Here is a 26,584-nt window from a genome sequence, read left to right as displayed (position 1 = left end):
TTTAATATTAAATCGAATCAAAATCAAATATATATTTTATAAGATATATACTTTATGAAATCAAATTAGAATTGGGATGAATAAAAACTCTTTCACACTTGTCCCGTTACCATCACTAGATGCTATCTCTTCTATGGGGCCCGCAAGAGTGAAGAAGAGCAATCATCAACGATCTTCTAGATAATTTTTGGTGCGTACAAAACCTTCTCTTTTTATAATTAAAGCATTAAGCCTTTTCCATTAAAAAAAAATCGAAGTCCTCTTGACTTCTTACTGAAATATATAGTAAACTTGTAGTTTATTAGAATTTAATAATGCCATAGATTGTTCAACTTTTAATTTTATTAATTAGACTTTAAATAGAGAAGTACTTGTTGAGAAAAGAAAAATGAAAAATATTTGATAGGAATTATAACATAATAGCTATAATATATAGGAAAAATAAAATGTTTTCTGATAAGCAGTTAATCAGGAAGAGATCAAAGCTGCATCAAGAGGCATTGAAGCTGAATAAATGAACAAATTTTATTAAGAAAAAGATAGTTTTTCTCTCACATAATTACTGCTTTGAACCTTCTCTAGAAAACAAATCTCTCATCTCATCAGCAAAGTCTTAAGGATGCATTGTTAGACTTTGTCTTAACAACTCAATTAAAATCTGCAGCACAATTCATCTTCCTAATCTATTGTCCTTAAAGGCATCTCTCAAGTTCTTTCCTGAAAACAGAAATTTCTTTCAAAATTTTGACTCTAGCTTCCTGGAGCAGCTTTCTTTGGAGTTTAGAATATGGAACACTTCAACTATAAGTCTGAGGCTTTTGTCTCCTTCTTGGTTTCCTTGATGATTTGCATGTCGTACACTAAATCTGTCAATCGAATCCAGACCGACCTGCAACAACAGTCCTAACTATGGAACAGTTCGAAGCACTTACATCCGACAGTTCTAATACCTCCAAGAAATGATACATGACTCCACTACAAACTTCAAAAGCATCAGATCCAACAACTCTAAAAAACCCACCTATACAAAAGCTTCTAACCTATGAAGACATTGCAGCCTTGTTGGCATAAGACGAAATGAAACACCAATGATCCACTACCTTACAAATACCTCAACACAAGCCACCTAAAAGTCGAAAAAAGGAACTACCGTCGAACAGATATTTGAAAGCTCGGATAGAAGCTACGAAGAAATAGTTAAAGAATAAAGCCTCCACTTTTGATAAAGAATCCTAAAAACTTTTCCTTTTATCGAAAAGATAGATGAAGCGTTGCCCCAAGAGATTAAAAAATATCAAAACGCATCAGGATAATATTTTGATGAAGATTGGAGCGTTAAAGGGGAGACTAGACCAGAAGAAATTCAACTTTTGCTCCAATAACCACAATGAACCACATAATTTTGCACCCAAATTATGAAGAAGAAGAAGACTGGTGATGGAGATGATAAGAAAAAAAAATGAAGAAAAGAACGCATCAGAGAAGGGCAAAGACAAGTTAGAGAAAAATTTGAAGCCAATGATTATGAACATGAACAATTCCACCAAATATCTAACATGTTACATCATGGTAAAAATTTGCTGGAACTGTTCAGATTCATATTCATTGTCTTCAAAGTTTTCTCTAACTTGCCTTGCATTTCTCTGATGCTTTTCTTTTCTTCATTCCTCACTCATTTAGTTTCTTCCATCATCTTTTCTTCTTCTTCTTCAGGGTGCAGAACCATGCACTCCCACTTGGTCCAGGAACAGCTAGTGCATCAGTACTGCTTCTGGTCTGGTTTGCTTTCAGGGTATTATGGCTTTAAAAAGAGAGAGGAAAACAGTGTTGCACACGGATTTTACACGGTTAAGGAACGTAGAAGGAACGGGTAGAAGCTAAAATCATCGGACACGGTTCATTTATGGAATCTAAACTACCATATAAAACCGCGTTAACCAGCAGGTTGAAGTCAGAAGAAACCTGGTTTTTTGGCTTTTGATTCGTTGGCTGAGATTTTTCTTTTTTTTTTTTAACCCTGTTCTTGTTGTTCTTTTGAATAAAGAAATTGGAGGAAGCTGATCATGTCAGCATTGGATCACCACCATAATTATAGCTTCAAATTACAGAGAAGGAAAATGGGATCGAGAAGTTCTATATGAAGAAAGCGCTTAAACAGACCAAATATTTGCTAGTACAGGTATTAAAATTTAAATTTTAGATTTATTAGACGTTAGTTTTTAAAATTATTGTATAACTTAATTGAATTAAGTATTGAGTTATTTTTTATTTTGCTTTGAAATTATATATAATTTTTTTAAGAAATAAAATGGTGATGAAGGTTTCAAAACTTTTTTTTTTAATTATTTGAAATTGACAGTTTTGAAACTCTTGATTAGTAAAATTATCTAATATTTTATTAATAAACCACTACGATTGGTAGAACTAAAGTTTTCATTTCATTTTTTTGTCGTTGTTTTTTGTCAAATGATTATAGATACGTGTGAATTGCATGTGATAGTTCATGTGCTGAACTTCGTGTCATCTACCCTGATGAAATAAAATATGAAAAGAAGAAGGCATTTTTACTGGTGGGACATGTAGCCTAGCTAGAGGCTAGAGACCTTGTTCTTAAAATAATGGTATTTTTATTTGTTAATTAAACTATTGCTACATGTTTTTCTAATTAAACTATAAAAAATTTGGCGTTTACTTGAGGCTGAAAATGCATTTGAGACTAAATTTTAAAGGTGAGAAAAAAGTTAAAAATTAATTTAAATTTATAATGTTTGATTCGGTTCGAATCAGTTTTTATTTTATTTAGTTTGAATCAAGTTCGGATATTAAATGTATATATTAAATTTAGATCAAATTTCAAATTGAGATGTAAAAAATAAAAAAAAATTGAACTAAATTATATATTTTTATTTATTTTTATATGTTTTAAATTTTTATAAAATAAATATAATTATTTTATATATAAATCTATTTAAATACATGAAAATTTTTATTAAAATAATATATAAAAAATAAAAATTTAAAAATCGATGAACCAAATTTAATTGATAGAATTTGGTTTGAATTAAGTCCAAAACAATGTTGGTTCAAATTAATATTAGATTTTAAAAATTCATAATACTATATTTATCTAAAAAAATCAAATAGAATTCGAGTTGATTGGAACTGTTATCATACCTACTTAAATCATGATAAGACATAAAGTATATGTTAATTTATGTAACTTTTTCTAGAATGATAATCTGAACAAAATCACAGCCATGCTGAAGAGTGTCTTGTGAAAAGGCTGCATTTCCAGTTCTTAGAGGAGACTAGTTCAAAATTCCACAAGGCAACCAGCCGTCTCTTATGACCGCGGCCCTACCACAATCCGAATTCCTAGAGTTGCCTTCCTTACTTTCTTCAAAATTCATCTTGATATGATTGGAAGATGAAATTGTATACTTGTAATATGATGTTAGGTTCAATGGTGAAGCATAGGAGAGTTGGGTTGGTTTGGTCATTTTTCAAGGTATTGCTAAAAGGAGGCTCAAGAAATTAAAGCTGGTTATTTGTTGAGATTATGTTCCAACTATAGTTACTTGCTTAATTGGTTTTGCAAATAGGGGAGATATGAATTAGCCTTTTTGCTGATTGATCTTATGGGATCCAAGGGTATTTGAAGCAGATGCATGTGCATATAATATGCTTGTTGATGATTTGTGTAGAAAATGACATAAGTGCTGAAACTTTATTGTTAGAAAAGATGAGAAAGAAAAGGATATCTTCCAATGATGAGAGGGTAACTTTGAAGAAGCCTTTAAGACTAATCATGATGATCTTATGGAAAAAGTTGGATTACGACCTAATGAAGTCAGTTATGGAGAGCTTTTAAATGGGTTATACAAGCATGCCAAATTTGACTTAGCAAGAAGTTTTTTGAGAGAATTATGAGCACAAATGCGATGGGTTTTGGTTGTATACGGTAGGGGTGTAATAAAACAAGTTTTAGTTATTCGACTTTTATTTGGAGTTGAGTTTAAGCTTAAAAATTAAAACTCGATGAAGTTCGAATTGAGTAATGGTATGGACCACATGAGTGTTGAAAATCTACAGAATTATGAATTGCAGTAGCCATGCTGCTGCTGACCATTGTACTTGTAACATGTTGGCTGCTTCTCTTTGAAGAGATGGAAAAGTAAGAGAAGCTGAGGATCTCATTACATTTGATTGTGCTATAAGTGACTATGGAAACTAGGGTGATGGGCTGAAAGCATTTTCTTTATTTGATGAGATGGTTAAATTAGGTAACAACCCAGTTTTTTCAATGGCAGCCTACTTAAAAGGACCATGAAAAACTTCCCTTTGCTATAGATAATTTTGTCTACAACACTATACTTGCTGAGACCTGCAAATCAGGGAATATGTGGGAATCAGCTTAGTATTCTTCTTGATAATTACACATATACTAGCCTTCTCAATGGGTTTTGTAGAAAGGGAAAAGTTGCTGCTGCCTTCCAAATCAGGTTACATAAACCTGTTTAGTTGAAAGTCTTTTGAAGGCTGGCCAGCCATGGGCCGATTTCTATTTTTATCAAGAGATGGAGCAAAAAGGCCCATACCTTGATGTTCTTGCTTTTCATGCTGCTATAGTGGAACCTCAAGTATGGGGATATTGTAAGCAAAAAGACATAGAATTGCTCTGCTCTTTCTTAACTCATGATCATCAGTAGTGGCCTTTTGCCTGGTAGATTAACTATACATTGACTCATTCTTGGACTTTGCTAGTCAGGCATGTTGGATGTTGGAATTAAAATCTTGAAAAAGATGTTATCTGAAGGTTAATGGAAGTTGGTATTAAAGTCCTCTTAATTGTCCTTTCACTTGTACCTCACTTTTTAATGGATGTTATAAATGTTTCAGTAATTTGTCCGATAATTGTATACTAGATTATTGCATTTATTGCATCTTATACCATGGAAATTTGGTTTTTTACTTCAGCCTTGGACAATCACATTGCTGCTTTGATTATTTTGGCAGGTAAAGGGTACAGGGTGGGGGCCATGGTCAAACAAGCAAGGAACAAATCCTCGGCAGCTGGTAGCCATTTGCTTCAAACTCCCTGCTAGAGCTGATCAGGCATGAGTTAGATATACTTAAAATTTACCCAGTTTAAAACACTTAAAAAAAAAGTTCTTTTTTTGGATGATCAAACTCGGAACGTTCAATCTTGAAATCAACTTGATACCATTGAACTAACTCAAAGCACCCCTTGTTTCAAAAGAGAAGAATGAGTTATTCACATTTCTTTTGATGATCAAAAACGAATTGAAAATTAAGTACTGATAATTTTAAAAATTTTGCAGGAGAAAAATAAAAATATTTTCTTAGTTAATCATAATAAGTAAAAATATCGACATAATTTTTAGAATCATTCATTCTGAATGTTAAAACAAAAAGACCTAAGATATAAAAGATTATAACATGAGTGATTCGGAAAATTTGGATTCTTATATATCATGGTACTTCATTATACGTTAATACGAAAAGTTGATTGGTTCATCTAAATCTTTTTCCCATTGGAATCTTTCTTCATCAACATAATGCTATGTCATGATTTTCAGGAGAACAAGGGTTCCTTATGGCTAGCAGCCCAATAAAGATGGGTTAGGGGGGTACAGTTCTTTGTATATCCCATGTTACAAAATGATGCGTTACTTACTGCTCATGGCATGGCAGACAAAAATCTAGCAACATGAACGAGGATATGCTCACTGTTGTAATTGGCTTTGTAATATTTCATGTTTTTTGCTATAACATTTGTAGTTATCTTGAGCCATATATCTCTTCTTTAAAAAATTGCAAATGGAATTGTCGAATTAGATTTTATAATTTGTATATTTATATCATATTTATATTATATTAAATATGTATAAAATATAAAAAAATTATTGTATTTAATTTAATTAACACATCAAATACAAAATTACTTGATTTTTTTTTATCTTTTACGTGTTATTTTATTGGATTGCGTTTAAAATTACCAAAACTTGCATATGAGAAGATCCTCCCTTTTCATAACTGGTTTTAAGCCTGGAAATTCATGATCATGAACATAAACGAGCTCAAGAAAAACATACAAGAGAGGGAAGACAGGAAAATAGTGCAAAAATCACTAGCACAAAGGTTCATAGAAGAAAAGAAACCTTAGATCACAACAACTTGGTCTGTCATCGGGAAAAGTTTTTTGTCTGCTTGTTTGATTGGATGCCACAATCTATCATGCTGTCTCTTCTTGCCCTTTTTTCTTGCCATTTGCTTAGGTTTTATATAGTTTTTTTTTTTTTTTAATTTTTATCATCACTATCCCAAGAAGAAGGAAATAATATCTTAATATAAGATGGAAAGAAAGAAGAAAAAATAATAATAAAGAGAGAATCTTATTGTGTTTTATATAAGAATTAAACAACATTTAAGCAATTATTTATATGACTTTATCAAATTCTTTTAAATAAATATGCCACAAATCACTATTTGTTAGTTATAGCCAAAGCTAAAGGTTTGGTTTCCTCTTTTATAAACTATCCAACTAAGATTCTACTTTTTTTTTTATTCTTAATATTGAATAATTAAAATTACCTATTTTTAGTTTAAAAATTAAGATTCGATTAACCGGTGTTATAATCGTAGTTTAAAAATAATCAAAATACTATTTTAAGAAAGATTTTTATATTTAGTATATTATTTTTGTCAAATCCAATAAGAGACAATTCATTATTTTTATTAACATATGTTTGGTTCATATGATAAATTAAGTATTTTTTTTTTTTTTGTTGTTGTAGTTTGAATTCATTAAAAGACCATAAAATATTAATTTTTCATAAATTTATTAATCTCGATGTACATAATCTAATCCGGATCGACCCAAAAAAATATGTACAAGACAAAATTTAATTAGAAGTAATTTTTTTGCTTAAATATCACTTTGACCAATTTCTAGGGACATTGATTAACATTTTCCTAAACATTGATATATTTTCAATAATTTTCTCAATGCAATAAATAAAATAAAAAATATAATAATTAATGGTCCATTTAATTATTAATTAATATAAAAACAAAAAGTTTCACAACTTATGCCTTTAATTCCAAAAAAAAAAAAATAACACCATAAACACATATCTGTTTTAATTTATTCACATATATATATATCCTTTTATTTTGCATAATGTAAGAATTGAAATTAATCTTATAAAAATCATTAACCTAAAATGTCTTTAAAAATTTTTGAAGGTTTTGAGTTCTTATACTCCTTTTTTAATCAAAAGTAGTCATTTATCTAAAAAAAAAGGTAATTAATTAATTTAATTAATTCTCAAAACTCTTAAATTTTTAATTAATTGATGATTTAAGAATGACACGTTGATATAATAAAGAAATAATATAAAAAATAAAAGTTACATAAATTTATAATTTTAACAAAAATTATATATTAATTTAAAAATTATAATAAAAATTATATTTTATATTTTTGTATTAACACATAAATTATAATACTTAATTTTTATATAAAATATTAAACAAATATATAAATTATTTATATTTCACACCGTAAGGCAAACACTAGATTTATTTATAATCTGGGAGCATCTGTCACCACGCCGTTTGCCAGCTCATCTTGCCGTTCCCGTTATCCGTGGATCTTCCACGTCATTAATTACGGTATATTAACGGCACTGTTTTCCCCCATTTCGTTCTCTCACCATTCCCTCTCCGCTAACCGTCAAAACTAACGCCGTTTATCCTGACTTCAAAACTGCTTCTCCTTCTTCTGTTCACATTTTTTCATCTAAAAAAATTTCACTTCTTTCTTTCTCTCTCTAAAATCTCTCATTTTCTCTCTAAATTCCTCCGTGTCTCTCTTTCCTACAAGAAAAGTTTTTCTGTTAAGAATTCATGTCGGTATGTAATCTTTTTGGGTTTTTCCCTTTCATTTCCGTTTAAATTTGTTAAATAAAGGTTTAATTTTGATTTCTTATTTGTTTTTTTTTTAATGGATTTGAGCTTTGGGTTGTTTTGATTCATATCTTTTTGGGTTTTGTATTCTGGGTTTTATTGTATTTTCTTTGTTTTAAAATTAGAATCAAGCTCCTTTTTATTGCTGATCAAAGGATGTTTTTGTTTAAATTTTGGGCAAGTTTTGTTTTTTATGATTAAAATTTTACCCTTTTTTTATCGTTTGTTGCTTTTTTCTAATGATTTTTTCTGGAAGCTGGTTTTGAGCTTTTTGTTTTGTTTAACTGATGAATTGTGTACCATTTGAGCAATTTACTTGTAAAATAACATGATTTATGGTTGGAAATTTTGCTTTTTTTTTTCTTGAAGTTGATTTTACTCAATTAGAACTTTGAATGTTAAATTTATATTGAAAATATGAGATGCATTAGCAAATGGATAAGTTGTTTGAACATGTTTTTAGAATCTTGGTCTTAGTAGGAATCATGAAGGTTCAATTAATGTGCCATTAATTTTGTGTTGAAAATGTAGTTTCTGATTAATTATTGAATCCAGCAAGTAAGGAGTGAGAAGGTAGGATTGCCATAAAGTTCTTTTGAGAACATGTCAACAGTCAAGATATTGAAGTTTGCTCTGTGATGAAAATTAGCTTTTGTTGGGAGTGTTTAGAGGGCATGTATTGTTACTTGTGTAGTATTTGATATTCTAATCTGCGAATGGAATCTTGATCGTCGATGTCATAATTCTATAAATTTGTTCATATTCTGAAGTAGACAAATCATAAACTGCTTAGCTCGGTTGCTTCTACAACTACTTTTAAGAGGTGGCATCCAGTAAGGGGAAGTAGATGAATCTTTTATATTCATATTCAAGTGACCAGCAATAAGTAATTAGAGTTCTTTTTAAAATCTATGGCAATGTTTAGTTTGAAAGATGTGACTAATTTATACTTGTATTTCAATGACTTGATATTATTTTGATTGTTACGTCAATTCAAGTTCAACTTTTTTGCAGATTACTTTTTATTTCAAGATAAGTTAAGCTGTTTCGCTGTGTCTTTCTGACAATGTGATCATTTCAAATTAGCTGGTTGTGTTTTTATATTAAAGTCATATGCTTTTATGTGGTCATTTTTATCTCCTTTAATGATCATTGTGATTTGTACTCAATTATTGCTCATTTTGAAGGGCTCTACTTTAACTGTGTAATTGATGTATTGCTGCTATCTAGGTATGGCTTTCTATGATTGCTCTACCCACCTAACGTCTCCCTTGAATAAAAATTGTCACAAGTTAGTGATTATACAGTTGTTTAGAACAGTTATTTCATGAACCATTTATGATTGTTTTTCATGTACATTTCCTATTTGAAAAAATAGTGATCATGGTCAATTTCTGTGGTCTTAGACAAGGATTTTTTGGATTGCTTTCTGTAAGTGATCAATAACCAGTGTTTGGTTAATTTAAACTGCACTGTCTATTTAGGCCCACGAATTAGTAATACTTCAAATTGCAACATGCCCCTTTACCCGACTGCAGTAAGAACCAGTAATGTGATTAATCTGAGCTCAGCTGAATTCAGATTTGTTTGCCCTCAATATTGCAAAACGTGCTAATTAATTTGCAGTTGTTAAATGGAATTTACTTTGTTTTAAGTTGAAGCTGAAGTTAACTAAGAGGCTTATAGTATCTAGCAGCTGTCATTTAGGAGCTTCACTGGCATTTAGAGGTTGGATTTTCTCAGTGATATTATGTTCAATTGAATAAGTGTCGCATTCTATTCATAGTTAGCTAATTAACTGGTTGCTAGTTCAGAATAGAATAGACCTACTGTTGTGTTTCAGTTTAAAGAAACTTAGAAGTCTATACCTAGAAAGCAAAAAATATCTGTTTTACACAGTTATGGTAATAAGTACCTTGATGGTTTATCCTATCCTTTTTTTTCATTTTACCTTGTTTTTAGAGTTTAGAATCGTCAAGGCAAACAATTTGTTAGAGTAACTGTTTTGTTGTTAGACTTTCCTTGCTTATTGAGCGCAGACAATTAATTCTGTGCTTGGAATTTATCTGTGTGTGCAATAATTGATTGGCTTGTTACATGTGCAATTGAATACATTGTAGCTATTAGCTACTTGGTGAATCTTTGATTTTGTTACCTTGATGTATACTCTATCTTCCTACTTTGGCTACGATGACCTTAATGGAAGCATTTTACTTTTATTTTTGCTCAACAGGACAAGGGTCAGCCATTGCCAAAATTTGGTGAATGGGATGTCAACGATCCCGCATCAGCTGAGGGATTTACTGCAATCTTTAACAAGGCAAGGGACGAGAAGAAAACAGGTGGCAAACCTGAGTCACCGGCAAAGGCTGATCCTGATGTTAAGCCTAGAACGGATCCTGGAAAACCCCAGCCTGTAAGTAATCTCTATTCTTGACTGTGGGTAAAATAGCAGGTTGCTTGAATGTGGCACCATTTCCATCTTCTTATGATTGTTTTAAACTGTAGCTTTTTCTAGATTTCTCTCCTGATATGTTGCTGTTTTTCAGAAAAAATGGCTTTGCTGCATTCAAGCCCCGCCTGCGGAATCTTGACAAATTCCTGCCTATGTAGGAGCTTCCACAAGTATGTTCAAGCCCCATCATGATATATTCATAAACAAGATAGAATCTATAGGGCTGTGATAAGCCCCTCTGGAATTTTTTTTGTGGTGTAAAATTTAATTCTGGTGGGAGAAAAGAGCAAAGAAGACAAACACTTACTGTATCTATATATATACTGATTGGTGGGTTACTATTAGAAGCCTGAGTTATTTACTTTGGATTTTGCCTTCTCTGTGTCATAAGCTGTGTAGAGCATTTGTGGACATTCTTTCCTCATGTTATAAGAGTTATTGGCTTGTTTGTCAAAAGGTTCTTTTTTTTTTATTTTTCTCTTATCTTCCCTTCTATTAATTTCATTTTCACTTTTTTTTTTTTAATTTTTGTCATAGGAAAGTACAGTGAAACTCTATTTTGCATCTCGGGATGCAATCCTTAAAAATATTTTAAGTAAATCCGATAAATTTAAAACCGACTTGAAAACACGATACGAAAAGAATAAAAAACACGAAAATAACATAATTTAAAATTTTAATAAAAATTATATGAGTTTAACAAAATAAAAATATATATTGAATTTGATTTGTTAACAGGAATTGTTGTATCACAATTTTTACGTTTTACATGCGTTAAACACAAAAATATGAATACATAAATTGTTAAATTTAATTTCAGTGGCAGTAAATAACATGCAGGGGTGCAGAGCGTATGAAAATCCCACCATTGAATGCTCCCTAAAATTGTGTTGAAAATGTGCCTTTGCATAATAACAATTCCAGCCAAAAAGTTTGTTTGCAGATTAAGGCTGATGAACATCACTCATCTATGAAACCACAAACAATTTAAGCAGAAATAACTTAAACCAATCATGCATTATTGATCTAAATCTCAACCATGGCAAATCTAAAGGCTCACTCATAACAATAAACTCACTGAATTTGGGGATTTTGTACATGTATAGCAAGTGCCTGAGATGACAATACTCTCCATGATCCTATAGCTAATAAAGTAATGTATCGCAGTGCTAAAACTAAACCCGGGACATCCCAAGCTTCCGTTCAAAAAGGCGTCGGAGTAGGTAAACTTGCAAAACACTGGCTCCAATCAGTGCTGCGGATTCGTAAAAGGCCTTGTGAACTGCTCTTTTGCTCATAGCTTCATTTACTGCATTTCCGGTCAAGAGAGAATCGTCAAAGGAAAAAGTAATCTACTGCAAAGGATTCATGAGAGAGAAAAAGCAGTTTATGCAATGCTCACATTACAGTTCTTTTTTTCCTTTTATGTAATATAGAAATTAGCTCCAACATCTCAAAAAGACAACTTAATTACACCTTATTCTTTTTCATCCTCATTGAGTTTAGCAAGCTTAGATTAGTTCTGCAATAAAAAACCATGTATATTATTTTTATTAAGCGACAAGGGGTTCGTGGACTTTGTCCCGTACATCCCCTCTCCAGACCAGTCTAAGCAGGTTTATCTATGTTGGACCCAGCAAATTCATGAGAAATTACCTTCCCACAGCCTCCCAGCAGATTTGAACCCAGGCAACAAAGATGGAAGCACACCCTCTTTGTCACTTGAGCCAATCATCCGTTGGTAAAACCATGTGTATTTGCATACAATGAAACAAACAACCCAGTTGCTGATCGAGCAAAATATTGAGAAAATTTTTTCCTAGTACACAACCTAAAAGCTCTAATAAACATAGCATAGCAACCTACTCAATATAAGTTTTAAGACTTCAAAGGATGCTTTATTGTAATTCACAATAGAATATCGCAACTGTCGCAAATTGCTTTAAGGTAAAGGTTTCTGGTACCGATTAGTTCGAGGGTGATAGGAGCAGATCAATGATAGAACATCAGCCGGAACTGTTTTAATTAAAAATAAAATAAATGTTAAGGTAAACATACCTATTGCCTGACGTTCTGTCTGTGCCTCTAACCAGTGCTGTTCGAACTGAATGTTATAAAGAGCTTCCTCTAACTTAGATATTTGTTCTAACAGAGGGTTGAAATGCTCTGCAGATAAGCATGAGAACAACAGTTGGCACACTTTATTAAAGGTTTAGAAGGGAGGAAAAGAAAGATTAAAGAAAATAAAACACATCTAACCGTCTTTTGCATGCTGATCATAGTATGTAAAATGACTTTCATGAACATCAAAATCAACTGTTTCAAAATAAGGTGATTTGTTACTGAAGCAGAAACGATGGACTCCTTTTTGACGAGCAACAAACTCAAATTTCTCACTTATCTTGTCACGATAATCTTGAATCTGATCGCCAGAAGGTCCTTTCACCTGACAATTGCAAAAAGTAGCTAGCTCAGTAAGACTTTGTGACTTTGAGTTCCCCAACAATTTTGCAAGTTTCGGTCACATTATTTGACTTAAAAACATTGCAAGTATAAATTTATATGACACCATTTTCATCATCCAAATTATTCGGATTGAAACAAAAAATTAACACCTAGAGCACCACAGAAGTTTGGAGAAAGAAAAGCAACAACTCCTAATTGCCTTCACAGCCAGTGGGTTTCACAAAGTCGGAAATTCGGAAATTTGGAATCTGTTTCCATTTCTAGTCCAGGCTAACAACTTGAAAAATATATCAATAAACCCCAACACACGAGAACATTGTTGGACTAGAAAGTAAATGGATTCGTGGATGTCCAGAGGAGGGTATGGAGGTATGGATTCGTGGATGTTCACAAGCCTTATAATCACTAGGAGTAAAAGACGACAGATCTGATTTAGATTCACAAAATCACCCATTCCCAAACACTAGTCACCTGCAGTTTGCACTCTAAACAATACCCTAAGTCCGAAATCTCTATAGTGCAATAACCGAACGACATGTTAGCAATTGAAACATAAGTACATGACAGGCAATGACACGATCAAATTCGCTGTAAGAAACAATTAGGAAGCTTACCACAAGATCAACACCCTCATGACTAGAATGCCAAGTCGAATCGGCCTTAATGACAACAAATGACACATGAACCGTATCCCCATCATACTTAACATTATGAGAGAAGCATTCTTCTCTATCGATCACGAATCTAATCCCAAACACTGCATTTGGACTACACAAGAATGCTAGCAATATGACAGCAACAAATTCAAGTGATCCAATTTTCATCTGCAAATTACAAAGTCAAACAGTCAATTTATCCTACCTATGAAACATCATAATAAACAATGAAAATACATTGCATTGATTTGATTGCATAAATATCAAACTATGTAATATCAAATATTAGCAGAATAATACTAAATGAAAACCTCAAGAAAAAAAAAATAAAGAGTTCATAAGATGATAATAAATCATAAATAATAACAGGCTGTTCTTCAATATTTTCCCTAAACAAGTCATGAAATTGAAAACCCAGACAATTTTCCCATCAATTCTTTTGTTTTTTTCTTCAAATTTCATGATCATAATTGATGAAAACCAAGAAAAAAATTTTCCACCAAAAACATTAAAAAGAAAAATACCCTTTTCTACCAGAAAATTTTCCAAGCAAACCCCACAATATTGAAAAAAAAAAAAAAAGTATATAAACAAAGTGAATCAGACTTACAATTGAATGAAAAGGGAGAAAATAAATGGAAATAATTCAAAACAAGATCAAAACCATTAAAGTCAAAGCAAAACTTTTTAAATTTTTATTTAAAAATAATAAAATTTACCTTTTTGGGTTTTGTTTTTGGAGAGTTGACAAGAATGTGAAGATTAGATCTCTGGAGGAACAGGAACACTAACAGAGAAAGAGTTTCAAGAATTGGGTACTTCAAGTCGGATGAGGTTGTCCCAACAGGGTTATAATCACCTGTATCTCATGTACAAGGTAACAGCTTTTTTTTGTCCTACGTGGCCCTATTGCCTTTTTTCTTCCCTTTAGTTCGATTTAGAAATTTGTATTTACTATTAATTATCGAAAACAAAAAAGAAAATTAGAAATTATCTTTAGTGGAATTTTTAAAAAATAAAAAATAATTAAAAAATATGACATGAAACATTTTCTTCATCTCGCTTATTAAATTTAAAATTTTCACTATAATAATTAAAATTTTCACAAATATCTTGGATTTAATGTTGAAATGTGGAATAGGTAACAGCAGAAAGAGCTTGCACAACTGATTTAACAGCTATAGAGCTTGGAATCTTACCCTTATTATCCTTCCTTAAGAAAAGGGATTGGCACAATGGCAAATTGATTAGAACCAAAAGCCTACACAAAAGATATTGCAGGGCCATGCCTTGTATTGGCTTATTGGATCATTATTTAAGGTCATGTTCTGCACCACTTCAAGTAGACCAACTGATTCTAAATAAGATACAACGATAAAATATAAAAAAAAAAATGAAGGTGAAAATTTTGTAAAAATCTAAAAAAATATGTTTTGTAGTTGACTTATTGAAACAAATTGTGACATAATAATTTTTATATTTTATACGTATTTAATACGAATCAAAATATGAATATACAAATTATCAGATTTAATTTCAAACAGGCAAAGTAAATGCAGTAGTTGACAGTGAATATCGGAGAAGAAGAGGAGGCTCCAAACTCTATCATCTCCCTTTCATAACATTTCGGAACATTCAGGTCTGCTATCTTAGCTGTGATCACAAATTCAGAATCAGAAAATCCTAGTAATTTAAAACGGGTATCAATGAAGCCAAAAGGGATAGGAACTTGTTCTTTTGTGCAGCCACTTTCTTTGGTTACTCCACTATGCCTCCAGACCAAAAAAACTCGATCAGACTGGAAGTGTATTTGGAAGCTATGGTATAAACAATGGGCCTTGACCACTGGATTCACAGAAAACAGGTTCAGCACAGCCACGTTCTTTGGCGATTACAGCAGACAGGGATTGATCATTGAGCCTCCAAACCATAGAAACTTGATCAGACTGTAAGTGTTCTTGGAAGCTATGACATTTGCATATGGTACAAACCAGGGACTTAACCACTGGATTCACAGAAAACAGGTTCAGCTTGCTTGTGTATGAGTAGAAAATATAGTTGAAAATATGGTCAATGTAGAACAAACCATAAAGGAAAAATCACCTGTGGAAACATGGAAATGTAGACAAGCAGATTGGAGCCCAGATGCAGTAGCAGCAATATCCAATTTGGAGGCCCAAACTTATCTTTCCATGTGCGAACCAAACTTACAGGACTGTCATTAGAAAGAAAAATCTGAAACTTACCTTCACTCCATCTTTTGTGCTACACTAGTGTCTAAGGTAAAGAAGTAGACCGTTGGTAGAGCGCTAGATTCTTACTGATTTCCATTTTTTTGGTATTCGAGGCTGCAGGATTTGAAATCTAGTCACTAAAACTAAAAATTCAGCACTCTACTAACAGGTCATGCAGCTGTTGGCGAAGTCGACTGATTTCCCCCCTTGGCATTGAATTGATAATCCTGTTATGTCATCTTCGGCTGGACTGACGCCCATAATTCAGACCAGTCTGCAATTTTCATGCATTGACTTAGTTCAAATGAATCAATTGTCTGAAAGATAAGAGAGTGAGAGAGGGAGAGAAACTGAGAAAGACGCTCTTTGCTCATTGATTGTTCTCTTCATAAGTATAACTCACCAGAAACTTGAAATTTTCTTTCTAGTTCATTTGCCACAAAGAGGAATCAGGTAGAGCTCCCTGCCTGTTTTAGATTACATAGAAACATAGTACTTTTGTGAGGTCCATTCAAATTTATATACAAACCAATCAGGAAGCAGTTATAAGTCAAGTGATCCTGTCTTGTAGCTAATAATATTGAAAGATTAATGTTATCTAATTGTATAGAATATGATCCTGTCATGTAGCCAAGGAATAATTTAAGCACTAATGATCTTGTTGTTAGGATTGTGGGGTCCAGCCCCAATCGATTTGCCAATTAAAAGGCCTATAGCCTTGCTGCCTTTGACCATGAAATAAAGTCCTACATATAAAGGTACCAAACCTATTATATGCTATCTTGACTGTATGAACCATATGAACCAAGCTATATGGTATCCTTTATTTCTTCAAACCTTTAGAGTGAAAGTTACAGAAAAATGGTAACAAAATAAACAACAGGAAATTTTAAGTCAAGAAGGTAAAACAAGTACAAGCTGACAGAGCTAATACAATTGATTTGATTGCTATGGAGTTTGGCATCCTGCCATTGTCCTTCCTAAAGAAAAGTCCTTGATACAAAGGCAAGTTGATGAGAACCAGAATGGCACATAGAATAACCTGCAAAAGCATTGTCTCATAATAAGTTCTACCAATGCTTTCATTCATGACTACTCTCTTCATCAATCCAGCCAAGCAAACTAAATTTATCAATGCAATTGTCGCCAGTGTAGTGAACATTGGAGAGTAGGCTCCGAACTCCATTATCTCTTTGACATATCGGCTATAGACTTCCTGATCAGAAACTTTGGCTGTGATTACAAATGCTGAATCCGAATTTAGTCCTAATGATTTTGCAATGGTGTCAATGAAGGCCAAGAGGTAGGAGCTTGTCCTTTTGTAAAGCCATATCCTTTGATCATTCCACCAACCAAGGACTGTGCCACCACTCCATAGAAACTCAGCTAGGCTACAACCATACTTGGAAATTGCAACATATGCAAATGGAAGAAACCATGGACTTGAACACTGGATATGTTAATAATACATAAATTAAGTCAATACCAGTTATTTGTGTTTTTCCATCACTAAAAATTGTCAATTACCAATGGATTTCAATGAATCGAATTCCGATGGTAAGGCCCTCCTTTCTTGTAGTATGCAAAAAACAAATTAAACTTATCATTTATCTGCAAATGAGAATGAAAAGTAACATACCTTGGGGAACAAGGAAATGCCTTTTAGAAGATAAAGGGAAGGAACAATAGAGTAGTATAACACTGCCAAGGAGTTAGAAGCCCAGAAGCAGTAGCAGCAATATCCTAACTGAAGGCCTAAGCTGATCTTTCCATTGGCATACCAAGCTGGACTGTATTTGGAAAGTAAGATCTGAAAGTCACCTTCAGACCATCTCTTGTGTTGCACCAGTGTCTGAGCAAGTGTGGTTGGTGCAACACCTAGAAAAGCCTTCCTTTCCGGATTGAAATACGCCGATTTCCATCCCTGGCATTGGATTGATAAACCTGTGATCACATCTTCAACTGGACACCCATATTTCAGTCCCATCTGAAATTAAACAAGCAATCAGCTGAGAGTAAGAGTGTGTAAATATACACTGGCATGTGTTCTTGAGCGAGGGAGAACAAAAGAGAGATGTAATGACATACCTCCTTTCCCCACTCGGTTTTCTCTTCATAAGTACAATTGGCAAGGGCCTTTGATTTCTCTTCCAATGCTTGTGTAGTTTCTTCTCTTTTTCTTTCTTTTGCTACACTGAATTTGTTGTCAATTTCCCTCCTAAACTTTCTTCCACAAAGTGTATCTCTTCTGTGAAAGCAGCCAGTTCCAACATAAAGGGGGCCTCCATAGCCATCCAAACCATGGAATTCCACCTATCATTTTCAGCATTAACAGAATTCACATTGAAACAATGGAACATTTATTGGAGTCGTAGAGCACAGAACATTACATGAATATTTACCTGGCTCAGTACTCTTAATGAACTACTATATAGTTCATTCTTGGTAATATTTTCGAAATTTTGTGGAAACTGTACATAAGCAATCTCATGGCCCTTTTTCTCATCCATGAAGAAGCAAAGAGCATCCCTCACAGCAAGTGAATTATTTGAGTACATATCACAGTCCACATTAAGAATAATCTGGCCATTGCTAATTCCTGATGATACCCTTATCTGCATGTTGAGTTAGGCTGTCAGGTTCAGTGGCATCAGAAGAATCATTGATATATAGAATGGCTCGGTTGCATCCATGAATAGGTTCTTACTTCTAACATAAAACACAACAAATACATGTATTTGCCAGAAAAAAAAAAAGTTGCATGTTGAAAGCCAAAGTACCAGTGCATTCATGGCACCAGCTTTGAAGTGGTGTGGACATTGGGGTCTCTTCTCCCTAGCCAGGTACACCAAAGTTGGTAACACACATCCTTCACTATCCCTGGCATCCAGGTCTTTCCCATCAATCAATATCTGGGAAAATTTAGTTATGCAACAAATTTATGCTGAATTGGTTCAAAGTGCTTTAACTGTTCGTTATCAGTAAATAAAATTTGATATCTCAATTTTCACATACTTGAAGAATGGTGTCATGATCATGTCTAGAAGAATATGAATCCCATTGAGAAAAGCCTTTATGTCTCAAGTGCACTTCTTCAGGGAGACAGCCTAGCTTGGTTGCATTTTCGATTTGGTTCTTCATGTCTTCGTATAATTTCTATGGAGGAAACGTAGCAGAATAAGATTTAAAACAGACTTCAAAATATGACAAGACTTGTAAGTAAAATAGTAGTAAATGAAGCATTTGGAAATAAGCTTGGCAATACCTTAAAATTTGAAACCAATTAACAGTAAATGTGTAATACTCTTATCTCACATCAAGACATTGCAAGGATTTATTATGGTATATGTATGTTGGTATATAATTTTTACTTGTGAGTCGTTTATGGCAAAATTATAAAATGTTTTGATCCAAAAGTCTTTAAATTTTATCTCATAAAATATGTCTCAAAAATATAAGTTCATATTTATATTTATCATAATAAATCATCGTAATATTCCTTTATCTGTTGTGATAGTTATTTCAACTCTTAACATTGTTAAAATAATAATGATGTAACATTTAAATATTGATATGGATGACATGTAATTATCACATGATCTAGATATGGCTATCAAAAATTAAAAAAAAAAAAAGTTTTATAATATAATTTTTTAAAAAAAGCTTTTTATTATTTTTATTTTTTAAAAATGACATGTAACATTCATATCATTATCACATGATAATCAGGTGTCATTCACATTAACATTTAAGTATCACATCAACATTATTGCAATGGTGTTAAGAGGTTAGAGTAATTTAATACATGAAACTAAAGTTTAGGTATTTTATTAAAAAAAATTTTAATTTGGATACCACAGTAGAAAAATTATAATAGTGTAAGGACCAAATGGGATATTATCCCTTTTATTATTTCAACACCAAATACGTCATGATGAGCTTTTCATACCCAGCAACTTGTTCACACATCACAATATATATATATATATATAAAATAATATATATATATATATGTATATGGACAGCAATATGGGAAAACCGGTAAACAAATCAATTACCTTTATGATTGCTAATTCTTTATCCTGTTTGGAGTCATGTGAATTAGAAATTGAGTCAAAGAAAGCTGCTGGTGATCTTGGCTCCACATTGAATTTTCTGCAGAATGGTATCCAATATTTAGCAAACTGAGACGCCTCCAATAGAGCAAAGAAGGTCAGATGTGAACCGGCATCATCGGAGAGATACACACTAAGCTTCTCCGGTGGGTAGTCATACGCCATAACTGATAAAACTGTGTTGATAACCATCAATGGTGGCTCAATCACAGGATCTGCTGTGCATACAAAGATGTCCACTCCTGGTAACTCATTTTCATATCTGAACACACACAAAAACATTACAACGATTACAAATAACATATCAACGAATAGATTATGAACATAACAAAATTTATTCATGTTCAATTCATTTACATGTAAACTAACTGAGTGTTCGATAGATAATTTGTGAAGAAGTTTGATTTTTGTTCATTAATTAAACTTACTAAACGATCACAAACATAACAAAATTCATTAACAAGATTTAAATATATGGAAAAGGGCGAAGAGGAAACCTGTCGGAGAGCCTGTCTTTGAAGGTGTGCCTAGAGACAAGGTTCCACCGGTGTGCTTGAGTGAGGATCCAGTAAAAACCAAACCAAAGCTCAGCTGCAAGCAAACCAATCCAAACCAATCTCCCATCTTCTCCTTCTCTTGGAACATGACTCACTCTGAAACCCCAAATCAAACATATACCAACAAACATAGACCCTGCAAAGACCCTGTAAAGGGCCCTTCCTTTTGCTCTCTTTGTCTCAAACAAAGGGAGGTATCCATCATTCCCCATCTCTCTCTTTCTCAAAAGCAATAGACAACTATCTACCCGTCTGCATATAGATTACATTTTCAAAGGTTTTTGAATAAATCAAATGAAAAGACAATTCATCTACTCACAAAAAAAGTCTGTCCTGAAATACTATATAGTCAACAACCGCTTTAATGGCCGCAATAAGAAAGAGTGTCTAATATTTTATTTCAATTAATGTCAAGTGTCCACTAGAAATGGAAGATTGATGAGATTTCATGGTTAAGACTTGACTATTTTAATCCACCAATCCAATAGCTTCACAATTTTTTTACTTGGTTGGTTGCCCCATTAGCATATTCTCGTAATACTATAAATGACCATAGAGGAAAGTGGGGTTGCTGCCCCCTCTAAGATTCCAAAATTCTTTAGGTTTATTACAGAAAAATCTCATAAATTTTTAAAATTTAAATCTTTCCCCATCAAAATTTTTTTATCATATTTGCTCCTACTAAATTGAGGCTCATACAAGAAAGCTTTTTATTTTATCTAGTAATTGAAATTTATACTTTGGTTGGTAAGCAATTTCATTATAAAATACTAGCTTTTAGAGTTCATAAAAATAATATACAAAGTGTGAATTAAAATTATATTTAACTAATATAGATTTTGTATATAAAAAAAATGCAATTGTTATTCTTCACATTATAATTAATAAAAAATGAAATATATTTATTTACTTAATGATAAAATTAGACATATTGATTTTTATTCTTTCGCATATTATATCTATTTTTAATAATTCTATAAGTAAAATTCTATTAAAATAATATATGTACATATTTATGCGTGTGTATATGTTAACATGTGTGTGTCGAAAATTTTTTTTGTCTATGGTACAATGTAGTGTTAGGATCTATTTGTCAAGAACTATATAATATTAATTTTAGACATACAAATATTGTATATATGTTATAAATATTTTTATTTTTTATAAAAAAAAGGTTGTTATACTTTTTAATTTTGTATGAAAAGTTTTATATTAATTTGTATTTTAATAAAGATTTTAATAAATTCAATTAAAATATTTAATCCCATTGATAAAAAATTCTGAATCCGTCCCTATAATTATTTACCTATTTGTATAACCTACAACTAGAAGGGAAGTGAGATTCAAACTCTTTAAGCATATTTGTAATACATAATTTAATAGCAACAATTTTTTTTTTATTTTATTGGTATTTGAGATTGTTAAATATTGAGCCTTGCTTATTTAAATTAAAATTTTACCATTTTAGTAACTATTGGCGATTACAATAATAGGTTTCAACTTGAAGTACTATAAAAATACATTGATAAAATTTTTTAGAATTCTGATATAAAAAAAAAATCCAACCCTTTTTGTTTTTACTCAATAGCATAAATTAGGCTGAAGCAATCAACTTTACATATATGTTTAGAATGATACTGCTTGTAGAACTCATTTATAGAATCCGGCATGCATAAAATATAATTAATTTATTCAATTCAAAATTCAATTTAGTTAGTTCATGCAATTATTTTTAAAAATTGACATTCAATCAGTCTAAAATTTTAATTTCATGATCACCCTTGTAAAAATAAAAGTCATCATTTCATTTATTCTTCAAGTATGAATCATGGAATCAGGTTACATGGTAAGGGTAATCAAAAACGAAAATTAATAAAAATTTAATACAAGAAAAAAAAGCAGGTAAAAGCAGAGCAAATCCAATGGATTTGATTGCTAAAGAGCTTGGCATCTTGCCATTGTCCTTCCTCATGAAAAGGCCTTGATACAAAGGCCAGTTGATCAGAACTAGAAGGCTGCAAAGAAGAATTTGCAAAATCATTGTCTCATAGAACCTGAAATTGCCCTCATTAATGAACACGGTCTTAAGAAATCCTGCCAGGCAAAGCAAATTTGTCAAACCACTTGTTGCCAATATGGTGAACATTGGAGAGGATGCGCCAAACTCCATTATCTCTTTCAAATATCTGTTGTGGGCATCTTGTTCAGAGACTTTGGCTGTGATCACAAATCCTGAATCTGCAGAAAATCCTAGTGAATTTGCAATGGTGTCGATGAAGGCAAAGAGGTAGGAGCTTGTTCTTTTGTAAAGCCATATTCTTTGATCATTCCACCAACCATGGACTGTGCCACCACTCCATAGAAACTCAACCAGACTATAGGTGTACTTGGAAATTATCACATAGGCAAATGGAATAAACCATGGATTTGACAACTGGATATGAACATACAGAAATTCAGTTAATCCAAGTCAATCAAGAGAAATGGATTCATTTTTGAAATACGCATGGTTTGAATGAAAAAAAAAAAAAAAAAAAACTTGAAACTTAACTCATTTGATTCATGCATAACAGATTCATATGAAGAAATAAGGTGTCATGACACCCAAAGATTGGAAAATAAAAAAATTTGAAGGAAAATTTTCTACAGGACACCTCTAAATTTTCTCTTTGGACAACATTTCCGTTTATAAAATTTGTAAATCCGTCTGCAATTTTTTATTTATGTTATAAGTAGTCACCATTAGAAAAAAAAATCTTGGATCCGTCATAGCATGTAATTATCTTTAAAAGGTAGTATCTGACAGGTTTGGAATTTAAATCTTAATACTTGCAATCCTTTTTACTATTCTCAGACCGTGATCTCTTCCGTAAAAAAAACAAGGAAAAAAAGAATACATACCTGTGGAAACAATGAAATCCCTTTTAGAAGATAAAGGGAAGGAACAATAGAGTAAAATAGCACTGCCAGGGAGTTAGAAGCCCAAAAGCAATAACAGCAATATCCAAGTTGGAGGCCGAAGCTAATCTTTCCCTTGGCATACCAAGCAGGACTGTACTTTGAAAGCAAAATTTGAAAATCACCTTCAGACCATCTCTTGTGCTGTACTAGTGTTTGACCAAGTGTGGTTGTTGCAACTCCTAAAAATGCCTTCCTTGCTGGATTATAATACACTGATTTCCATCCCCTGGATTGAATTGATAAACCCGTAATCACATCTTCAACTGGACACCCATATTTCAATCCCATCTGCAATTAATCATCCAATAAGTTCAAGTATGTATACATGCATCCTGGTAATCTAAAACACGACATGAAAATTATAAGAAAAACATACCTCTTTTCCCCATTCAGTGTTCTTTTCATATGTACAACTTGCAAAGACCTTTGAATTTTCCTCCAATTCAGGAATGGTTTCATCTCTTTCTACATTATTTTCGATCTTAAATTCGTTTATAGATCCTGGAGTGAACTTCCTCCCACATAGAGTATCTCTTCTGTGAAAACAACCAGTTCCAATATAGAGGGGGCCCCCATATCCATCCAGACCATGGAATTCCACCTTTCATTTCCATGGAAATTAGATTGAAATATCATAAAATGAGAGGCAGAAGAACTAAAACAGCATAGTTTTTTGTCAGCAGAGCTCGGTTAGATCAATGCATACCTCATTAATTACTCTCATTGAATTACTATAAATTTCATTCCTGGTAATATTATCAAAGTTCTGGGGAAACTGCACATATGCAATCTCAGGGCCTTTTTTCTCATCCATAAAGAAGCAAAGTGCATCTCGGACCGACTGCGAATTATTTGAGTACATATCACAGTCTACATTCAGAATGATCTGTCCATGGCTAATTTTTGATGATATCCTTATCTGCAGGGTGGAATGAAAACAAAAGATTTCAGTTCGTATCATATTTTCATCTTCTCATATCCTTAACATGGCCAAACCAACACCGGAAAATGCAGAAATCGTTTTCTGCAAAACATACGGAGCCTGAATCAGGATTTGAATTACCAAGGCATTCATAGCTCCAGCTTTGAAGTTATGGAAATGTTGGGGTCTCTTCTCACGAGCCAAGTACACCAAAGTTGGTAACCTACATCCTTCCACATCTGTGGCAATTGGATCTTTCCCATCAATCAATATCTGGCAAAATTTTGTTATTCAACGTCAGCACTAAGTTCTTGAAAATGTTATAAATGGTGCATATCATTAAATAGAATGCAGCATTTCACTTACTTGAAGCATAGTGTCATGATCACTTTGTGAAACATATGAATCCCATTGAGAAAATCCCTTATGTTTCAAACACATTTCTTCAGAGAGGCAACCTAGCTTGGCGGCAGCTTCAATTCGAATCTCCATTTCTTTGTATAATTTCTACAGGAAGGCAGAGATTGAGATTGAAAGATCATGAAACTTTGAAATAAATTAATTCAAGACATGACAGATTAGTACCTTAACAGTTGCTAATTCTTTAGCCTGTTTGGTGTCAAGTGAGTCAGAAACTGACTTAAAGTAAGCAGCTGGAGATCTTGGTTCCACATTGAACTTTTTGCAGAATGGTATCCAGTGTTTAGCAAAATGAGAGGCCTCCATGAGAGCATAGAAGGTAAGATATGAACCGGCATCATCAGATAGATACACACTAAGCTTCTCTTGTTGGTAGTCATAGGCCATTACTGATAAAACAGTGTTAATAACCATCATTGGTGGTTCTATTAGAGGATCTGCGGTGCACACGAAAATATCCACTCCAGGCAAGTCATTTCCATATCTGATTAAACAAAAATCAAGAAATTTGAGCCAAAGGTTTTTTCCATTACTTATATCTATAATTATGCAGAGTAAAAGAGACCACAGCCTAGGAATGGAAATCCAGACAACGTTACTTTAAAGGTTGGTTGCATGAACCAACTGAACTGTTCGTCTCTGTAGGCATTTGAATATGAATAAAGCAAAGATTATCATATAGAGAAAAAGAGTTTTCAAGAGAGGAAACCTTTGAGAGAGCCTGTCCTTGAAAGTATGTCTATAAATGGGGTTCCAGCGGAGGGCTTGAGTGAGTAGCCAGTAAAAACCAAACCAAACCTCAGCTGCAAACAAACCAATCCAAACCCATCTCCCATCTTCTCCATTTCTTGGTAAATGACTCACTCTATAAGCCCAAATAGAACATATTCCCACAAACACAGAGGCTGCAAAGAGTCTGTAAAGGGCTATGCCTTTAGCTTTCTTTGTCTCAAACAAATGAACATATGATGCTTCGTTTCCCATCTTTCAAACAAACCTAAGCAGAACTCAGAAATAATTTAATAATGTTGTGAAGCCATACATTGATCTGTTTGTCTATTTATAGTGAAATTTTTACGTTGACTTTTGGGCAAAATCAAATGAAAGCTATCTTATCTAAACTGTTGTCTTCGGCTGCTATCAAAAGCCATTTACTAAGAATTATTTGGTCACGTCGACAGCGGCATGTAGACAATTGTGCATTCAAATTAAAATATTAAAATTTATATATTTATATCATATTTATTTTAAAATTATGTATCATAATTTATATTAATATAATAAATATAAAATATATTTTTTAATACATAATTTTTACTAAAATTTTAATTTATATTTTGTTTTAATTTGAAAGATAATATTATTGAATTGAAATTAAATTTAATAATTTAAAATATGATATAATAATACGATATAAAAATATGATAAAATGATGATATCTTAAATTTTAACAATAATTATACATAAATTTAATAAATTTTAAAAATATATTTTATATTTTTATATTGATATAAATTATAATACGTAATTTTTATATAAAATATAATATAAATATATAACTTTTAATATTTTATATGATATAAATATAAAAATAATAAAATTTAATTAGAATGAATTTGACTGTCATTTTATGATAAACTATAGCACGCGTGAGCATGATTCAAGCATGAAATTCAAGATGGAATCGGATATACAAAATGCAAGCTGACATAAAAGGAATTATCATTTTGTAGCAATCCTCAAATTGCTTGACAGGAAATGATCAAATGGAAGCCTTTTCTCATGGACAGGAAGTGATGTCAGCTT

The 26,584-nt window shown here is 32.3% G+C and overlaps 4 protein-coding genes and 1 long non-coding RNA gene across 7 annotated transcripts; 2 read left to right on the top strand and 3 right to left on the bottom strand.

Annotated features, from left to right (window-relative positions):
• The first annotated feature begins 291 nt into the window (after window positions 1–291).
• Window positions 292–5,950, top strand: LOC149519092 (uncharacterized). Its single transcript, XR_016341502.1, has 3 exons — window positions 292–2,179; window positions 5,017–5,115; window positions 5,601–5,950. It is a non-coding gene; the product is annotated as an uncharacterized LOC149519092 (long non-coding RNA).
• Window positions 5,951–7,800: 1,850 nt separating this feature from the next.
• Window positions 7,801–10,903, top strand: LOC111287105 (protein NOI4-like). Its single transcript, XM_022877339.2, has 3 exons — window positions 7,801–7,938; window positions 10,226–10,408; window positions 10,542–10,903. The coding sequence occupies exons 1-3, from the start codon at window positions 7,933–7,935 to the stop codon at window positions 10,584–10,586; spliced, it is 234 nt and encodes a 77-aa protein (XP_022733074.1). The 5' UTR covers window positions 7,801–7,932; the 3' UTR covers window positions 10,587–10,903.
• Window positions 10,904–11,445: 542 nt separating this feature from the next.
• Window positions 11,446–14,418, bottom strand: LOC149519091 (transmembrane emp24 domain-containing protein p24beta2-like). Of its 3 annotated transcripts, none has more exons than XM_022877335.2 (5): window positions 14,289–14,418; window positions 13,528–13,737; window positions 12,707–12,893; window positions 12,506–12,613; window positions 11,446–11,756 (listed from the first exon to the last, which is right to left on the bottom strand). In XM_022877335.2, the coding sequence occupies exons 2-5, from the start codon at window positions 13,735–13,737 to the stop codon at window positions 11,623–11,625; spliced, it is 639 nt and encodes a 212-aa protein (XP_022733070.1). In that variant the 5' UTR covers window positions 14,289–14,418; the 3' UTR covers window positions 11,446–11,622. The 3 variants fall into 3 exon arrangements, with proteins under 3 accessions (XP_022733070.1, XP_022733071.1, XP_022733072.1); XM_022877336.2 differs by having other exon boundaries at window positions 14,180–14,308; XM_022877337.2 differs by lacking the exon at window positions 14,289–14,418 and adding an exon at window positions 14,094–14,166.
• Window positions 14,419–16,603: 2,185 nt separating this feature from the next.
• On the bottom strand, window positions 16,604–20,800 carry LOC111287103 (cellulose synthase-like protein E1). The gene is made up of 8 exons (XM_022877338.2): window positions 20,416–20,800; window positions 19,862–20,180; window positions 18,819–18,959; window positions 18,584–18,715; window positions 18,206–18,418; window positions 17,892–18,116; window positions 17,443–17,790; window positions 16,604–17,253 (listed from the first exon to the last, which is right to left on the bottom strand). The coding sequence occupies exons 1-8, from the start codon at window positions 20,685–20,687 to the stop codon at window positions 16,693–16,695; spliced, it is 2,211 nt and encodes a 736-aa protein (XP_022733073.2). The 5' UTR covers window positions 20,688–20,800; the 3' UTR covers window positions 16,604–16,692.
• A 1,462-nt stretch (window positions 20,801–22,262) lies between these two features.
• Window positions 22,263–25,780, bottom strand: LOC111287960 (cellulose synthase-like protein E1). Its single transcript, XM_022878655.2, has 8 exons — window positions 25,488–25,780; window positions 24,944–25,262; window positions 24,725–24,865; window positions 24,500–24,631; window positions 24,143–24,355; window positions 23,813–24,037; window positions 23,377–23,724; window positions 22,263–22,909 (listed from the first exon to the last, which is right to left on the bottom strand). Exons 1-8 carry the CDS (start codon window positions 25,760–25,762, stop codon window positions 22,310–22,312), a joined length of 2,253 nt encoding a protein of 750 aa, XP_022734390.2. The 5' UTR covers window positions 25,763–25,780; the 3' UTR covers window positions 22,263–22,309.
• Window positions 25,781–26,584: the final 804 nt, after the last annotated feature.

Source organism: Durio zibethinus, chromosome 4, assembly GCF_047325235.1.
Source record: "Durio zibethinus cultivar Kanyao isolate XHJ-2024 chromosome 4, ASM4732523v1, whole genome shotgun sequence".
NCBI classification, from domain to species: Eukaryota; Viridiplantae; Streptophyta; class Magnoliopsida; order Malvales; family Malvaceae; genus Durio; species Durio zibethinus.
Note: the sequence above shows the minus strand (reverse complement) of the source record. Positions and strands in the feature narration are given on the sequence as shown.